Genomic DNA, 17526 nt, shown 5'->3' on the forward strand with positions numbered 1-17526 from the left:
ATTGGTACATATCCCTCTCCAGCTGATTACCTGCATACAACTCATTCCTGCTTTTAGTCATTATGCTGTGTGGCAGGAGGTCACCCCCAGGTCTCTCCTGAGTGTTCCAAAGCAAAGACCACAGGGGGATTTGCAACAGACTGAAAAGCAATCAAGAGTTTTCCAGTATTGCTGCAGCCACTTGGCCGGCAGGGGAGTGCTGGTGAGAGAAATCCAGAGCGGATGTGACAGTGCCAGTGGGCAGACCCCAGGCTGGCTGGGATGTGCTGAGGAGGCAGGCTGCTGAGAAGCCAAGAGTCTTCCTTCAGTCAAGGGTGACTTGATAAGCAGAGACTTCAAGGGAGATTCATTCCATTTATCTTCAGGCATCTGCAGAGCAGATTTCTGCACTTGAGTTAGTCACTGTAGGCTCCTTTCCAATGAATGCAGAGAAATGTCCATTTCCTAGGACAGATTTCTTGATCTATTTTAGGCTCCATTTATATGAATTGCTACCTCAAAGTAACTGTTTTCCTGCTGTGACCATAAAGGGTGCCTAGGTGGCTTGAGACCAGCAAAAAATATGGTAAAAGCACAATTCACTTCAAAGAAAGACAGGAAAGTACTTGAATGATAACTCTGTTAGGGGTTACTAAAAAGATAAAGCTCATCATACTGAGCTAAAAAGAATTAAGAGCTAGGAAAGAAACTTGTGGGATTTATCCAACTTGCCCCCCATTTCCTTATTCTTCCTAAGCCCATGATTACTGCCTTTGTTAGCTGTTGAGCTGAACCCTTGATCTGACACAGTATGGCCACTCTTGCAATCTTATGACCAGCTCTGATGTCTTCATCTCCCCTGCAGACGTTTTATCAGATGAATTTTACCTATCTTGTCTAAAAATTGAGTTCTGGACAGTAAGCAGTATGTGATTCTGCAAATTAAACTGCCGTGTAAAAAATAAATGAAAATACTATGCTAGGAAAGTGGTCTTGGTGTGAAATGTGAGATAAGAAACCAGCAGAATCTGGGGTTTTTCTGATCATGAGTTAATCTACATGACAGCAGGTCTGTTTGTGACAAACATGATATGCCTGATCTGAAAGATCTTTGCCCAGTTAGAAAGGCTCATTGGAAGAGCTTCAAACTAGATTTGAAGGGGAAAGGAGAACTAACGAGCCTAGTTAGAGATAAGCCTGGAGGCAGTACATAAAGGCTTGATGGATGGTATGCTAGCATCTCCTTTATTCTGCTGCCTCAGTGGCACAGGGGTGGAGGTGGATGAAGATCCATGTGGCAGCAAAGATGCAGGTGTCATTGAGGTGCTAGAAATCACAGAAGGGTGTGAAAATGGTCATGCAGGACTTGGGGCTTCTACCCTAATAATAGCCCAAATGAAGTGCATCTGCACCAGTGCATACAGCAGGGGCAGCAAACAGGAGGAGCAGGAATTCATTATGCAGCAGGAAAAACTGATACAGTTGCCATCATGGAAACAGGGTGGGGAGGCTCGCACAACTGGAGTATTGCAATGCCTGACTTTAGTACCAGGGAAGATCGTGGAGTAGATCATCTTGAGTGCCATCAAATGGACTGTGCAGGACTAGCAGGGGATCAGGCCCAGCCAGTATGGGCCTGTGAAAGGCGTATCCTGCTTGACCAACCTGGTCTCCTCCTATGACAGGATGGCCTGCCTAGTGGACGAGGGAAAGGCTGTGCATGTGTCTACCTAGACCTTATAAATCGCTTGACATAATTTCACACAGAATTCTTATGGAGAAACTGCTCATGGTTTGTATGGGTGCACTGTCCATTGGGTGAAAAGAAGGTCTGGATGACTGGACCCAGAGAGTGGTGGTGCATGGAGCTAAATCCAGCTGGTGGGCAGACATGAGTGGTGCCCCCCAGGGCTCAGTATTTGGGCTAGTCCTGTTTAATATGCTTATTTGGATGGGGGGATCTAGCACATCCTCAGTAATTTTGAGGAAACACCAAGCTGGATGAGAGTGTTGATCTGCGGGAGGGTAGGAAGGCTCTGCAGTGGCATCTGGACAGGGTGGATCCACGGGCTGAGGCCAATGGTATGGGGTTCAACAAGGGCCAAGTGCCAGATCCTGCACTTGGGTTACAACAACCCCTTGCATTCCTTCCAGAAAACCTCATCTATCTGTAATTTCAAAGTACCAGAAAAGGGAAAAGGAGTATTCCAAAACTAAGGGGGAAAGGTATTTTAGAGTCCCTCCTCTTCCCTGGCACACTTTACCTGAAGTACTACTAAGTGTGGAGCATCTGCTTGGTCTTGAGGGCAAGGGCAAGAAGAGCAGAAAAGCCTTTTGACTGCTCAGACGTTCCGAAAAGTGCAAAGGAATGTGCAGGTGAGGACATTCACCGTGCAGGGAAGGGAAAGATAACTGCTGAGGGAGGTCATTAACCTGCCATGTGTCTTCCTCCAAAAAGTAAAAAGCACATGGAGGCCAACACAGAAGATGAAGCAAAAACAGATTGTTGCATGGAGGAACCCTGGAGCGCTGAGGTGGATTCTGTAGCCCTTCTCCTGCACAGAGAAAAAAAGATATTGGTGGGAGGGTGGCAGTGGAAGAAACATCCTTTGGGGACAAACTTTGGTATGAGTGTACACATATTAGTGTGTACATCCCAGCAGAGGCATACATGGAGTACCCGAACATTCCGCATCACGCAGTCTTGGTCCGACAAGTTCACTTTTGTACAACGCATATATATTTTTTCTAACGGAGCTGGAAGTTGCTCCACCTGCCATTCCCGTGGGAGCCGTAGCACGGAGCCTGCAGGGAGCCACTGCCTGGCCCCGTGCCGCTGTCTGGCGGGCGGGCAGCGCCGCGGGCGCGGGCACGGCCGGGCGGGGCGGGGGCGAGGGAGGCAGCGCCGGGCCCCGGGGGCGGGACGGGTCGGGACGGGACGGGACGGGACGCGGCGGAGCCGGGAGCGGCCATGGGGAAGCTGCTGGTGGTGGCTCTCGTCGGGATAGCGGCAGCCTTGGTGGCGGAGCGGCTGCTGGCCTTTCGGTGGGTGAGCGGGTTTCGGAGCTGCGGGTCCCGGTGCCGGCGGGGCGGGGCGGGACGGGGCTGAGGCGACCCCCGGGTGCGGGGCTCAGCCGGGCGGGGGCGGCGGGCGCTGCCCTCTGCCCTCCGAGCGGGAGGACACGGCAGATCCCGGTCTCGGGCACAACTCAGCGAACACCTGCCCTTGCATCAGCGCAGTGTCAGCCGGGGGGGAAGGGCTCTTCATCATGATCACCACCATCATTGCCGTCAACGTTATCAAGGGAACCCTTTTTTCCCAGAGAAAATAAAGGCACTGTGATGCCCTTTTCATCCGGTTTCGGCATAAACTAACTTCGGGACCATTTATGCAGTGGAAATGCTCTTTGCGCTGAGTGGATGTGAAATCCTCCCCAGGATGATGTTGGGAGCAAGGGAGACAAGGGGAGAAGGTGCCCTGGGGCTGGGAGGTAGTACCTCTGTTTTTATAGAGCCTGCAATTAACATGGATGTGCCAAAAGCACTGTCTGTGAATTTACCTCATCTCCTGCTGACTGGCCAAGCAGTTGGCCAGAAACTTGGATTATGTTCTACCAAAGCTGAGCTCTGGATAACAGGAGCCCCTATGTACATGAGTTTTCCTCTGATGGAACACAGACTGGTGATCCTGAATTGTGACCTCACTTGCTGTGAGCTGAAATACCCAGCCATGTCATGCTCCATATCACACAGCTCGTGCCATGAGGTATGAATGTGAACACTGGTGTTACAGCAGCTTCTGTCCTGAAAGCTCCCAGATGTGTAACTGGTCCTTTCAGGTCACAAAAGTGATGCTGAATTACTGTATTGGAAGGTGATGAATTTATTATAATTCTGCTTACATTCACAAGGACTCCAAATGCCTGATTTCAAAGCAATGACATCCAGCTAATTGAACTTTGGTTACAGAAGTAGAGCTTTACTGCCTGGACCCTGGGATCTGGCATGGATGACAGCTGCTTTAAATCCACCACAAGTGTTATTGGTGGTAGCCACGGTGGTAATGGGGCCCTCCTGTCCTGGAGATGCATAGGCTGGGATAGCAGAACTGAAAGATACTCCCAGGCTTTAGTGGGATGATCCATTTCAAAGGGCTGTGAAGAGCAGAAGATTCCACCTCTCCTCCAAACTGAAAGAACAAATGAAACATTGGGTTTCTGGTAAAGGAGAATCTCTGTGAAGAAACAGGATCCCCTTGTCTCTGTAGCTCTCTGCAGGTTTTTCCTGTGTGCTGTGTTTTCTGCAAACTGCAATGGACCAGCAGTCTTAAGACAGTGGCCAAGTTTGGAAACACACAACTTCAGATCACAAAGTACTCTAAAAGTAATTTAACGCAGTCTTGAGAGGAGAAGCTGTGGGTGGTGTTAGCTCTTGCCAAGGGTCTCTTTTATTCATCCCCTACTCAGATGGGCAGGAACCCAGCAAAGAATTTCTGCAGTTCCTTCTGAATTTGTAAAAAAACCTCAGAATCCAGTCCCAAAAGATTCATGATTGGTTAGTCTAGAGATGAGGAAAACTAAAAGAGAGAGAGGTCTTTGAATGTGCAATGGGTTCCTTCTGAAGGAAAGGGAAGGCCTGTGGTCTGTGTCCCATGAAGTAGGACAGCGGGTAGAGGACTGAAACTGGAAACTGTGAGGGAAAAGGTGCCATGAACTGCAGTTGCACCAAGTAGCAAAAACTCGTGCTTTCTTTGAAGTTGCATCCGGCACATATTGCAGGTCCTCCATGTTTCAGGCCATTCTCAGTAAGGCCAGTTAGTAATCTAGGCCATCTGGCTGTGTGGCTGAGGCTGTCTGAGCTAGATAAACTGACACATCTTGGAAAAGCCTCTATATGTGCTGCAGGCTTGTGACTGGTGTCCTTTTGAATTACTCTCATTCCAGCCCATGAAGTGTTTCCCTGGGAATGCTGTCGGGATATCATCATCCCTTGCTGGCTGCTGGCTGAGTTCCTGCTGTAATTTTGGCCCAGGGTGTCTTGCAGCCTGCCTGGGAAAAGCTGATGAAAACAGGGAAGGGAGAAGCCCTAAGCAGGCAGCAGTGCAAACTTCAGGCAAGATTGCCCCGAGCCACCCTTGAGGGCTTGGCTGTGCCAGTGGGTAAGGGGGCAGCTGATCTCCCTCCTGTGCTGTTTTTGGGCTGGGAGCCAGCGTGATTCTCTGTCAGTATTCCTGTTCTGGTAGAGAGGGCTCGGGAGGATAAAAATGCAGGACTGACATACCATACAGCGCTCAACTGTATCACATATTTTTCATATCGCTGACTGATACTGCTGTTTACTTTATGTTTATGCCTAAAAACTATAACATAAACATGGCAAGGTTTTGCTATGGGATCTTTGCATTCAGAATTTCCTGTGGTTGCAGCAATAGCCTCAACACATGCATATGATAGTCATGCAAAGGAGTTACTACCTTAGGTTAAATTCTTCCTTCTGGGCAGAAAGAAAAATAAAAATATTCTAGCACACTAGAACACATAGAAATGCAACATATTTTCTTGTGTCACTGTGGACCAGCATGATCAAACCTGGTTGTGAGGTGTTCATGCAGATTTGCAAACAACTTGGAACGAAGGAAATGGAGAAATACGAACTTGTGTGTGGCTGTCTGTATCTGTTTGTCCAGTGAAGTATGAGCCAGAAGTGGAATTTCATGTTCATTCATGAATGAAATAAGCACTGATGAAGGTTAATGCTTGGGGTGGTTACCAGGAGAGAAGAGGAGGGGATAGAGTAATTGCTGAAAACCATACTGCCAAGTCCTGCTTGTTGTAAGGAAATGAGTACTCCTGCCTTGAAACAGAGCTAATGCTGCTTTTGAATGTAGACAAAAAATGAAGAAAGTGCAACAGCTGGTGGCCTGGTCATCAAAAATAGGCAGTGGGTTGCAGCAGAAGACCGCCCGCTCCTCATGTGCAATGTTGGTCCTAACTGCAGGGTGCTTCTATATTTAGGTTTCTGAAACCTGAAGAAAGTGTGGTTATGTTATTTTGTCATCTGAGCTGCAGTGGGTCATGAAAGCTTGTTGCTGAAGCTCATGAACAAAATGAAGTTTCTGAAGTTACTCAGTGGAGAAGAATCACTTAATCCTTGGTCATGTGTAACCATTCCAGTGATTTGGAGCAGTTGCTCTTGTTGGTTCTGGAGTTTGCTTATTCAGTATTTTACAGCTGATTTGTTGCTGCAATATGGCAGACAATAAAACTGAAAACTAGGAAAGTTACCTGTTTTAAAACTGGCTGTGTGCTGTTTAACCCTGCTCTTTCCTCTTGCAGGAACAGACTCAATGCTTCACGGGAAGTAGCCCCAGTGAGCCTCCCGAACTGCCGGCTCATTAAAGGGATCGGTACGTGCTTAAAATTACTGAGTGCATTGCTTTTGTCCAGCCTTCTTTTGTAATGGCTTCTGAAAGCCAGCTTCCAAGCCTGATCCCAAAAACAAAGTGCTGATTTGACTCTCATTTGCTACTTGGACTTAGGAATAGGGAGAAAGTACTGGAAGAAAATGGTACTGAAAAACTAGTTTGGTATAAGTTGGTATATAGCTTGTTTTCCTTTTCTTGAAATTGGGTACCTTGCAAACACTTCTCCTTTGCTAAGCCACTTAGGAAATGATTTGGCTTTCAGATGAGAGTGTGCTGACTCTTCAGGCAGGTACCTACAGGTGGCTGTCAGCTGGTGACATCTTGGAGATGGGAAGTGCTGCAAGGGTGGAAGCTTTAGGGGAGGGCCACAAGCACAAGGCGAAGGAGCGGCTTGTTCTAAGTTCCAGCCAGGATGTCCCTCCTTAGCCCCACGTTTTGGGGACATTTAGGAGTCAGCGGTGCCGTGGTGCCGGTGGCGGGCGGGAGCTCGGCGCGGTTGCGCAACCCAGCTGTGCGATTCCAAAGAGCAAGAGGTCATGTTTGTCATCTTAGCCTGATTAGTAGAGAGATTTAACAGAGTGCCTGAAATGTTGACTTTGTACTTTGGGCCATGTGTTTAGCACACAGCAGTATTTCTGTCTTGGTTTTTTTATCTCCACTTAGGAAAACCAGTTTATAAAATGCATAGCTTTGAAATTTATTGCTTTTTTGTGTCTCCCTTTCTCCCCAGCAAACTCAACGCAGGCTTGATGGCTAAGGATTTTCTCCTCATTAGTATTTTTGGAAATGTCTTAAATTATGTTGAAATTTGTCTGGATTTTTCATGTGTAAAAAGTCATTGGATGAGCTTTTACAGCCTTGCCTTTGAGCTTGCTGAGTCAGTGAGTTGATTTCATAGATCTTGTTTCTTCCTTGTGTCAGGATTCAAAGATCTTTATAAAGTTAAATTGCTGCTATGAATGTGTATATGCAGAGTTCCTGTGCTTGAAAATAGGTACAGAAAAAAATTGCATTAAAAAAAATTCCAGGTCTTCTAGATTAAGCTGTAGTTTACTCATTCAAGACTACGAATGATGCTTGTTTGATGGTGATTAATATAAAATAATTTCTGAGGAATTTTTAAAGCAATCTTTATAAGACTTTATAGGCTTTATAAGACTTTCTTGCACCATGATTGTTCGGTTAAGGAAAGAAGGAAATGTGGAGAAGACAAATAGAGTTGTGTTTCATTTTTGAACGGTATCTTGGTTTTTGTGCCTGACATTTACATATGGATTAGGTTATTTCTGAGAACCTGTCTCTGCTTAGAGGCTGTGGATCCATTTACAGATCTTCATTTCTGCTTCTTGCTGGCTCCTCTAATGCTGTCCCTTCACACAGAGAACTGCACCTTGCCTTGTCTTTGCTCTGCAGTTTGCTATTTATTAGAAAAATAAAAAATGCCAAAAAATAGTTTAGCAGGTCCAGTGTGGCAGAAAGAGAAGTAACAAAGGATTGTGCAAACTCAGAAGTTGGCGTGTTCACTCAAACATCTTCTAAAACTCATTTCCTGTGACTAGGGGGCTTATATCACTCAGGGTGACCAAGGATCCCTAAAGCTTAAATGCTGCCTAAGTAGTACTATGCAGACATGGGATTCTGCTGTACTCAGATCTGTAAGGTTGCTTGTGTGGGTGACTTTGTGTAAGGATGTCTTTGTATGGGGATGTCTTGGACTCCTGGGCCTTTTTCTTTTAAAATGCTAGGAAAAAGCTGAATAAACAATCTGCCTTTATTTTAATGGTTCAATCAGTTCTTCTGAACTCTTAAATGCAACATAGGTCCCAGAGCTGGATCAGCTGGATCTGAGCAAAATAATCTTAAACTATCTGTACGTAGAACAGACCTCTGGTACAGTCTATGAATTATAAGTGATGGATCTATAGTAAGTGCAGCAAACACAGGGTAAATGTAAGACTTCTCTAGTGGACCCTTTTCTTTTGGAACAGTTTTGTCTTTTCTGTGTCTTTTAAAAGAATTTAATGTATTCTGCTTTTCAAATAGTGTGCAATATAAGCACAGATGCAAACACTGAACAAACAAAAATTGCAGCTTGTCCTAAGCCTCATTCACAAACATGTAGGAAAGAGTATATTTGTAGAATAAACAGTAGCTTCTGAGTTTTATTGGTGTTCATCAGTTTATAATAAACTGACCATATCTCCTGTACTAATTCCCAAAGTTCAAGAAGCTACTACAGAAGTTGCTAGAAATACTTGCATCCCGGAACAATTCGTGGGATATGGGCAAAACAGTGTCACACTTTTGGAGATGAAATCCAGGGTTTTTTTGTTAGATCCACCTGCAGAATACATCATACTAAGATAAAATAAAGAACAATAAAGGGCCAACATTTCTACAGTAGGCAGCCGGTTTTCACACTATCTTTTAATTTTTCTTAAATGCCACCTCTTCAGATAATCCCATGGACAAGCTGGGCTCAGTGTTACACATGTAACACATATAACAATGTAGCGCATATAAATGATACCTAAGGAGTCAGTTCCTAACTCTCTCGGCCCACAGAGTGCCTGCAGCAGCAGCTCAGAGCCCTCCCAAAACAGGGCATGCTGGAGAGTCCCTGAGCCTCCCTGCGCCGGCTGTGTGCCTGCAGCCCCTCCTTGGTGGCGCTGGATCAGCAGCGCTGTGCTGAGTCAGCATTCCGCTGCTCTCCTGACACCACTCGCTTCGGCACATTCCAGGACCTGGCCATGGAGCACCCACAATGTGCTTTGCTGGGCAGTTTCTCCTGAAGCAGTTGGGTGCAGGGCTCTCAGTGCACTCCTTCCACCGGAAACTCGTAGTTTTTAATTATCTGCTCCCAATTAGCCTGCTCGTCTTTCTGCTTGGCAGCCTCACCGATTCAGTAGCGATAGATGATTATATCTCTGTTTATTCACTCACCAGTGTGTGCTGCCAATAAAAGCTGTCTGTCCAGCTCATGTCACCATGGCAATTGAGCCTCTCAGCATTTATTTATGCTACTAGCCTCGCAGCAATCCTGGGAAGTGGAGAATTGCCTCTAGCCCCATTTTATAAATTAACCCAGAGTTGGAGAGACTGGGGCAAAGGAAAGGAGTTTGTGGCTTAAACCAGACTGTAAGCTGAGCTGAGGAAAAACAAACAAACAAACAAACAAAAAAACCACCCAAAAAACAAACAAACAAAAAAACCCCCACCACCCCAAATTCAAAAACTTAATTGGAAAAAACAGCCTCTAAGTGTCTCTGGACACATCAGTGCAGATTTTGTCCCCCTGATGAGTTAGTCAAAATTCAGAATCAAAACCCAGGGGTGGGATAACAGCTGACTCTTTCAGACTTTTTGCTCTTCAGAAGGCAGGGATACTCTGCTGCCATGGGATGGAGCAGGAACTTGCTGAGGCTGAGAAGGAGTTGGCCTTGTCCAGAAGAGGGAAGTTGTGCCACTGCGTATTCCCAAGGCTGAGCCAGGGAGGAACTTTCCTGGATGAGTGAATTTGGGGTTCTGGTTTCCCTCCACAGAGGCTGTCAGTGATCACAGGATAAATTACAGCCCAGCCAAAACACTGCTTGGATAAATAGGAGTTCCTTAAAAGCAGAGAGTAAACCTAGCTCAAGTTTGCAGGTGCTTCCTTGGGAGGAGGTGTTGAAGTGCAAGGGATTGTGTGACCCATGCAGGCTCACGTGTGGTTATGGCAAAGCAGGAGGAAGTGTGCAGACATGGGACAAGCTGGGTGGAAAAACCTTGTGTTGATGGCTCTGATAAAGAAAACCTGCTGAAGAATTTTCTTTAAGCAAATGCTCCTGAGTGGTTTTCCTTATCACCTGAAAAGTGGCTTTGTGAGGAATGCTGGTTTTGCTGGTGATTTGAAGAAGAGAGGGGAGGCTTCTCAGGGGAGTGGTGGAAATGTTGGATGGCAAATGGATTTCAGCATTGGACTAAAAGCTCTTTGGAGAGTGCTTGATGAAAGCCTAGAATTGCTCTAGTGTTCTTACTAAAGGGTTTTTATTTTGTCTTCTTTTCTTAGCAGGGAAAATATTACAGGAGCTACAGGAACTGGCAATATTGGAAGTGATTACCTGTAGTTGAAAGTAAGGCCTAGTTATGAAAGCCCTTAGCTGTTATAGATATGGTAGGTTCTCTGTCACTTGAGAGCTTTAACTAAATATTTGACAATCCATCTTTGTGAAGTGTCCCAGTTCAATCAGGAGAATTGGTGTGCACAACTCCCACAGCTGCCTTATGCAAGCTTGAGGCCTGAGTCACGGGTATGGTCCTGCCCTGGAAATCTCTGTGCCCACATTAATTGCTTGCTGCAGAACTGATTCATCTCACAACATCTGGGGGCACATGGAGCTGGGTAGGAGACTGCCTGGCCACTGCAGGGGCACCCCTGGGACCCCAAAAGAGATGAAGCCCAGTACTATTTTCTAACCCATCGTGCTGTCTTCTGCTACCACTTTTAATGCAGTGTGATCTTTTCCACCAACTTCATCGTGTGTGTGGTCATAGAAAGGGTCATCCAGGAGAGCTGGAATTATACTTAAAAGGAGTTTTTTCAGTGGGAAATACTTAATGTCACCTGAAAACCCCTGTTTATCTCTGCTTTGCAGAAGCTGGTTCAGAAGACATCGATATACTTCCCAATGGAGTGGCTTTCATCAGCTCTGTAAGTTCCCATGCCAACTCCCCTTGCTGTGGCTTGCCTGCTTCCTTATCTGCAGAAGCCATAGGTAAAAACGGCAGGAGGGGCTCTTTTCTTCAAGGCTGACTGGCTCCCAAAGAACAGCCCAGTCTTGTGCTGGCTTAGCTGTCATTCCCCTCTGTTTGAGCAAGCATGCTTCTTGACACAGAAGTGGTGTTGGTGGCTCTGACACAGGTATCCTATTGCACTGACTTACCTGGCCACGTAACCTTGACTTTCTTTCATGTTACTTCACTGAAATGTTGAAATGTCAATCCTCTGCCACGCTAAGAAGATGTGTTAATTCCCTAGCTTAAAAAAAATCAAATTTTCTGTATCAATTTTGCTTTTGAGCCTTCAGGAGATAGGTTTTCAAGCTTTTCTTTGCAATTAGGATGGCTGGTGATTGTTTTCTAAAACAAAAGCTGATGCTCTCATCTATGTGCTCCAGGGGCACTGAGGTAATGATAATGTTGTAAAATCCATGCCAGGAGTCGTGAGCTGTTGCATTGCTGCTGTTTCCCATGGCTTCACCGCGCGTGATGCAGTCAGTGGTGCTGGACTGCCAGTTTGTCCCCACAGTGTGTCACTTTGCCGACACTCGAGATGTGGCCTTGGGCACGGCTCCTTGTGTCCCCACAGAGCCTGCTCCCTCTGCCAGGGGAGCAGAGCCAATGCCTCCACCTCCCTCACGGCTCAGCAGGCTGAAGCAGAGGGACATCCTTATGTGTGCTCACAAGCCCGACCAAGGCCCCAGCTTTTTCAGTCCTGTGATGCTCTTGTTTACCTTTTATCCAGGAATTATTTTCTTATGTTTGGATTCTACAGGGCTTGAAATATCCAGGATTAAAGAGCTTTGCTCCAGATAAGCCAGGTGAAATATTTTTGTTGGATTTGAATGAGGACAATCCCAGAGCAGTGGAACTGAGAATCAGCCGAGGGTTTGATCTGGCATCGTTTAACCCTCATGGAATCAGCACCTATGTAGACAAAGGTAAAGAGCTTGAGAGGGTGGCAAATACCAGCCTAGAGACCACAATCAGAAATTCCATTTTCAGCCTTGCCCTGCACCCCCAATGGTTGTTCTTTCTGGGAGACAAAAAGGTTTGGCATTTTTTACCTTTGTGTTGCTCGTTTCTAAATGTCAGTTGCTAAAGGAAACACACTTGCACGTAATTTCAGTCTGTCTGAAACAGAAAGATGCCCTGGATATTAAAAGGAAAGAAAATGTGGTAAAAGTTAGAGTTGAAAACCACAGAAAATTGATTTTACGTTTACATTTGTCTCATGATGGGTTCAAATCTTTTGAGGGGATACATCCTTCACAGACTAGTAGTGCCGAGAATGGAAACTTTTGTGGCAAGACAACAAATTATCAAATCTCTGTAGATTACCAAAACCTCTTTGGCCAAGCCAGGTTCTCTTCTCCAAGATATGTTCTCCTGTGTCGGGCTCTGATTACCAATAAAGTATCTTTTTCCTTGTCCTTTCACTGGGGGTTTTAGCAGGGCAATTAGAATTCTGCAAATATAAAGAGAACAATTGCTGCAGCTTGTCCTGCATCCCCATACAGTCAGCCTTTAAGGGAAGGTATTGGAAAAGTCGGTGGTGGCTAATATAGGGTCCTCCTACCAGAAGGGCTGGGCAGATGGGCTGCAGTCTTGCACAGAATGCAGGGGAAGGATGCTCCTTCTACTCTCCCACGGGGTGTAGTAGACAAACCCAAGAGCCCTAACTGGCTTGGCCACAAACCCTCTTTCCAGCTGACTGGGGCTGTTTCACAGATTGCAAAACCCAGTGGCTTGGGTACAAGGATGAGGTTGGGAAAAATAGTAAAACTGTAGTTAACACAGCAGCTCCTTGTAAAGCCAGCCTGGGAGAAAAGCAGCTGGAGATCTGGATCTGGTTGCAGGGGCATCTTGCAGAACATGGGTACTTGTCCCCCTGCCTCTGCCGCTGCAGAGCCATGAGACAAATGCACCAAACTCAGCATATGCTCTGTACTGGAGGCTGCCTCATGGCTGGGGTGCTCAGCCACACAAACTGTTGCAGAGAATTCAGCTGTTTCCATTTCTTTTTCTAGACGACACCGTGTACCTCTTTGTTGTGAACCATCCCCACCAGAAGAGCACAGTAGAATTGTTTAAATTTGTAGAAGATGACAATTCTCTTGTACACCAGAAAACCATTCGACATGACCTTCTGACGAGGTATTGGACACAAATACAGCCTTCCCCCAAACAGGCTGCATTGGTGAAATCCAGTGTGGGATGATTTTTGGGTTTGGGCAATTATTAATTTGAGATATTTCCTCTTTAACCAGTATCCCTGTTCTCTTATTGATTAGTTTTTATCTGTGTAATCAAAAGCAGTGTTTCTCCAATTCCTTCTCTAAATTAGATTTTTAATAGTTGCATCACTAAATTAGTCTTAAGCACTGCTGTAATTGATGCAAATGAATTAGCCTGACATCCATTTCTCCTTTGTAACCCATGTTCAGGTCATTTCAGATATGAGTCTCCAGATATTTTATTCTCTGGATTTCCTACACTGTAAAAATAAGCATACATTTAGCTTCTTCTGTCTTTCATTTTTTTAATACAAAATTTTTTTGGTCTCTCCTACTGCAGTACGATTATAAAAGAAACAGGCAGATTGATAAAGTTGTCACAACACCTCCTTGTTCTCTGCTTTCTACTTGAATGTAATAAAAAATAAAATAAAATAATAATAATAATAATAATAATAATAATAATAATAATAATAATAATAATAATAATAATAAAAAAGTAATAATTTCCATGTACTTACAGACAGGTAGCTAGATCTCTAGCTGATGCCCTATGGTCCTGTTCAGGTCTCAGCACTTCACAGTCCTTGCTCATAGAAAATAAAACTAAAAAGGATCTAAATAATTTGGTGACTACCTGAAGTACATCTATAATTGCAGCCTCTTTATGGGTATTGATGACCATGTCCTGACTGTATTCTGGGCAGTCATAAAATGCTCCTTCATACCTCTCATTTGATTATTTTTTTTTATTTCTCCATCTCTTTATTTCTTTTTTAGTGTGAATGATATAGTAGCCATGGGACCAGACAGCTTCTATGCTACCAATGACCACTACTTCTCCGACTTCATCTTGATGTTCTTAGAAATGTTCTTGGGTTTAACCTGGTCAAATGTTGTTTACTACAGTCCAAAAGAAGTTAAAGAAGTAGCATCTGGGTTTTATTCAGCCAATGGAATTAACATTTCACCTGACGGAAAGTAAGTTTCTCCTTACATTAGATTTTGTTTGATCACACAGAAGTATCTGGAGATCTTAATTTGTGCATGTGGTACCTCTGTGGTCAGGGGTCTGAACTGGTTCATGTAAGGCAGGGTGCTGTCTGTGCAACATAAGTGATGCAGAGTGTTTGTAGCACAGAAGTTTTGTGTCCCAGTGTTCAGCAGCAATGTTTGTTGAATGGTGTGGTACTTTATAGGCAATAAGGTCAACAGTTGCTGCATTTTAACCAGTTGATCCAGGAGTTTGTGTGTCTTGCTTGCAAGGATTAATGGGGCAGGGTTTCTGCAAGAAAGGAGTGCTCTGCAGTCCTACATCTGTACAACTGAGTCAACCAGTCCTGTGGTGTGGAGAGGTGATACAAAAAAATTGTAATCGTGACTTTCTGGTTCCAAGGCTTATTTCAGTGTCATAATGGAAAAACTGGGACAGTGTGAAGCGACACTGGCACTTCAGCAGCTTGGCCTCAGTGCCCTGTGGCTGGCTTGCAAAGTCTGTTTGTGTGTGGGCTTGCATGGGAGGAGCTGTCTGTTTCTGGTGTCTGCTTACTCATATACATTAAGAAGTGCTTTTCATTCTCTTGAAGGCACATCTATGTTGCAGATATAATGGATCACAGTGTCCATGTCATGGAAAAACATGCTAACTGGAGTTTAACCCATGTGAAGGTAAGGTGCTGCTGTTCTAGAAAAAAAGAGGTGAATGTAGATTTTGGACAGAATAGTTTTGATGAGTGCTTGAGATTTCAGCATGATCATCTGTAAAGTTCTGATCTGGGTGGCTCCTGCTGTGGGTTTGCAGAGGTCCCTGCACACCCTGTTACAGAGCCTCAGGTCTTCCACTCTCCCACCAACAACCAAGGAGGAATCCTTGGGTATGCTGTTGAGCTGTAGTGGAAGTTTGCCTCAGGCAGTGTGGGTCAGAGCATCCAGACTGTAGGTGTGAATGAGATGAAGGGGGAAGCTCAGAGCAGCAAGCAGGTTTCTCACAGCACAGGGATGGGGATGATGCATACCACAGGAAGAGAAAAACAGAAGTGGGGAGGGAAAGAATTTCTTAAAAAAAATACCAGTCTAAGTTATGTCAGATGAAACAAGTCTGTTGTTTATATTGTAGTTTACTTCCAGGATTTCTAACAGATTTAACTTTTCGTTTTTCCTCTGTGTTGGATAGATGCTGCAGCTGGACACTCTGGTTGATAATTTGTCTATTGACCCTCACACTGGAGACATTTGGACAGGATGTCATCCCAATGGGATGAAGCTGTTCTACTATGATCCTGAAAATCTTCCTGCATCTGAGGTGCCTTTTGGGAGACATCACTGGTCTCTTGGCTATGTCTGTGCCAGAAAGTTGTTTTGTTCAAATTATGCTGGTATAACTTAACTCCATTCCATAGAAAGTGCCTGGCACAAAGTGTCTTTGTTAAAGCAAAGACCAAGCTGGCTTCTGCTCTCAAGTGAGAGCCTGAACAGCAAATACTTACTAACAAACACCTATTCAGATCCTTGGGCAACAACTAAATAATTTCCAACTAGTAGCTTAGTCACTTTGAACTCCTCAGGCCGCTTTCTGTGCAGCTGTGGACATGCACAGATTCTGATGAACTGCATTAATTACCGAGCAAGCACCTCTCTGCCAAACTGCACGTAATTGAGTGCAAGGCATGACCAGAAATGTTTCCACAGGAATGATTAATCTGTGCAAGTGTAGTTCATCTGTAGGTAACACTGTATTTCTTGTTTCCATGAAATCAGTGAGGTACTGGCATTGGGGTGATAGTGGCTACCAGTGCAGCTCACTGCTGTCCATTTGATTTCAGCCTTGGCCAAGGTTCCTGTAAGACACTTCTCAAAATTACCATGTTCAATAGCAATAGATTTATGATACTAGGCAGTTTACTGTGTTGTTTACTCTGTCTGCCTTGGAGAAACATGAAAATAAGAAGATATTAACTAACTCTTAGTCTGGAAAAAAAAACCGTGCATGTTCCTAGTGGTGGGGATGACTGCCTTACTTCCTTACAGATGTTGCATGACAACTTAAAAAAAAAATTAATCAGTGTTCATGAACCGTGCTTCACTAAAGGCCCTCTAGCAAGAATCACATGGGTGCAATTATCAACAGCTGGTCATCCAAACTAATTTAAATCAACATGCTGATGTTCCCCTTATCCCTGGAGCATTTTCACCTATGACCATTTCAATAGAGGTATTCTCCTCTGGCAGGTCCTGCGCATCCAGAACATCCTCTCGGAGGAGCCTGTGGTGACACGTGTCTACTCTGACAATGGCTCTGTGCTGCAGGGAAGCTCAGTGGCATCCATCTATGAGGGAAAACTGCTCATTGGCACAGTCTTCCACAGAGCTCTCTACTGTGAACTATAGCTCGTCATGGGCAAGACCTGCTGCTGTGGAAAGGATTTAATTCCTTGGGAACTCACTTAGTTTCTGCTAGATCTGCTAACAAGAAGACTGTTCCAATAAAGGTTAACTACAGTAATGGAAATGTATTTTAGCCTTCTTCTCCAAAATGAGACTTCAACACAATAGTAAAGGAAATGGAATTGAAGGTGAGAAATTAGTTTATCTGCGTAATGGGGAGGACCACATGTTGTTAACACAGGGTAACCTTGAAGTTCAATTTCAGATTGCAAATGACTAAACTGTCAGGCACTGAACAATGTGCTGGCTGGATTTCTGGTTTGTTGTTTGGTTGTTCTTTTCCCCCATGAGAAAACTGATTTTGTAAATGAGAATTGCTGACTACCAGTGTTGTGTGCATTCTTGTGACTGACCCCTGGGCCTTCCCAGGGACTGTGCTGGGGGTTTTTCTTCCAAATCTTCCTGTTGGCTTTCCCTAATGCTTCCAAAATAACTGGAAGGAGAATAAATGTTATTTCAGTCTCATTTATTTCCCATTTCCCCTTAAAACCATTTCCTAATGTTACTTCAGTTGCATAAATTTGTTTTAATCCAATGAGAAAAGAGTAGGGCAGCACTTTAGAGAGATTTCTTACTGGGCTTTTCAAAGGGAGTTTAGAAAAGCTTTTTTTTTTTTTCTCTTAAAGAGTGGGAAACATCTCCTGCACACCTTCAACAGGAAGTGCATTAGCAGTTTCTATTGTC

At 44.7% G+C, this 17526-nt stretch overlaps 1 protein-coding gene across 1 annotated transcript; it reads left to right on the forward strand.

Moving 5' to 3' along the window:
- The first annotated feature begins 2927 nt into the window (after positions 1-2927).
- Positions 2928-17307, forward strand: LOC136297403 (serum paraoxonase/arylesterase 2). Its single transcript, XM_066197288.1, has 9 exons — positions 2928-3024; positions 6315-6385; positions 11038-11093; positions 11937-12102; positions 13192-13318; positions 14179-14379; positions 14985-15066; positions 15572-15700; positions 16627-17307. The coding sequence occupies exons 1-9, from the start codon at positions 2951-2953 to the stop codon at positions 16783-16785; spliced, it is 1065 nt and encodes a 354-aa protein (XP_066053385.1). The 5' UTR covers positions 2928-2950; the 3' UTR covers positions 16786-17307.
- The last annotated feature ends 219 nt before the right edge of the window (positions 17308-17526 follow it).

Source organism: Chamaea fasciata, unplaced genomic scaffold (genome assembly GCF_029207755.1).
Source record: "Chamaea fasciata isolate MVZ Bird 193981 ecotype frontalis unplaced genomic scaffold, bChaFas1.0.hap1 SCAF_1, whole genome shotgun sequence".
NCBI lineage: Eukaryota > Metazoa > Chordata > Aves > Passeriformes > Sylviidae > Chamaea > Chamaea fasciata.

Coding starts and splice junctions, on each gene's coding strand:
- LOC136297403 (XM_066197288.1), top strand. CDS start 2,951: ATGGGGAAGCTGCTGGTGGTGGCTCTCGTCGGGATAGCGGCAGCCTTG. Junction 13,319..14,178: donor CGACATGACCTTCTGACGAG/GTATTGGACACA, acceptor TTTCTTTTTTAG/TGTGAATGATATAGTAGCCA. Junction 15,701..16,626: donor AAAATCTTCCTGCATCTGAG/GTGCCTTTTGGG, acceptor CTCCTCTGGCAG/GTCCTGCGCATCCAGAACAT.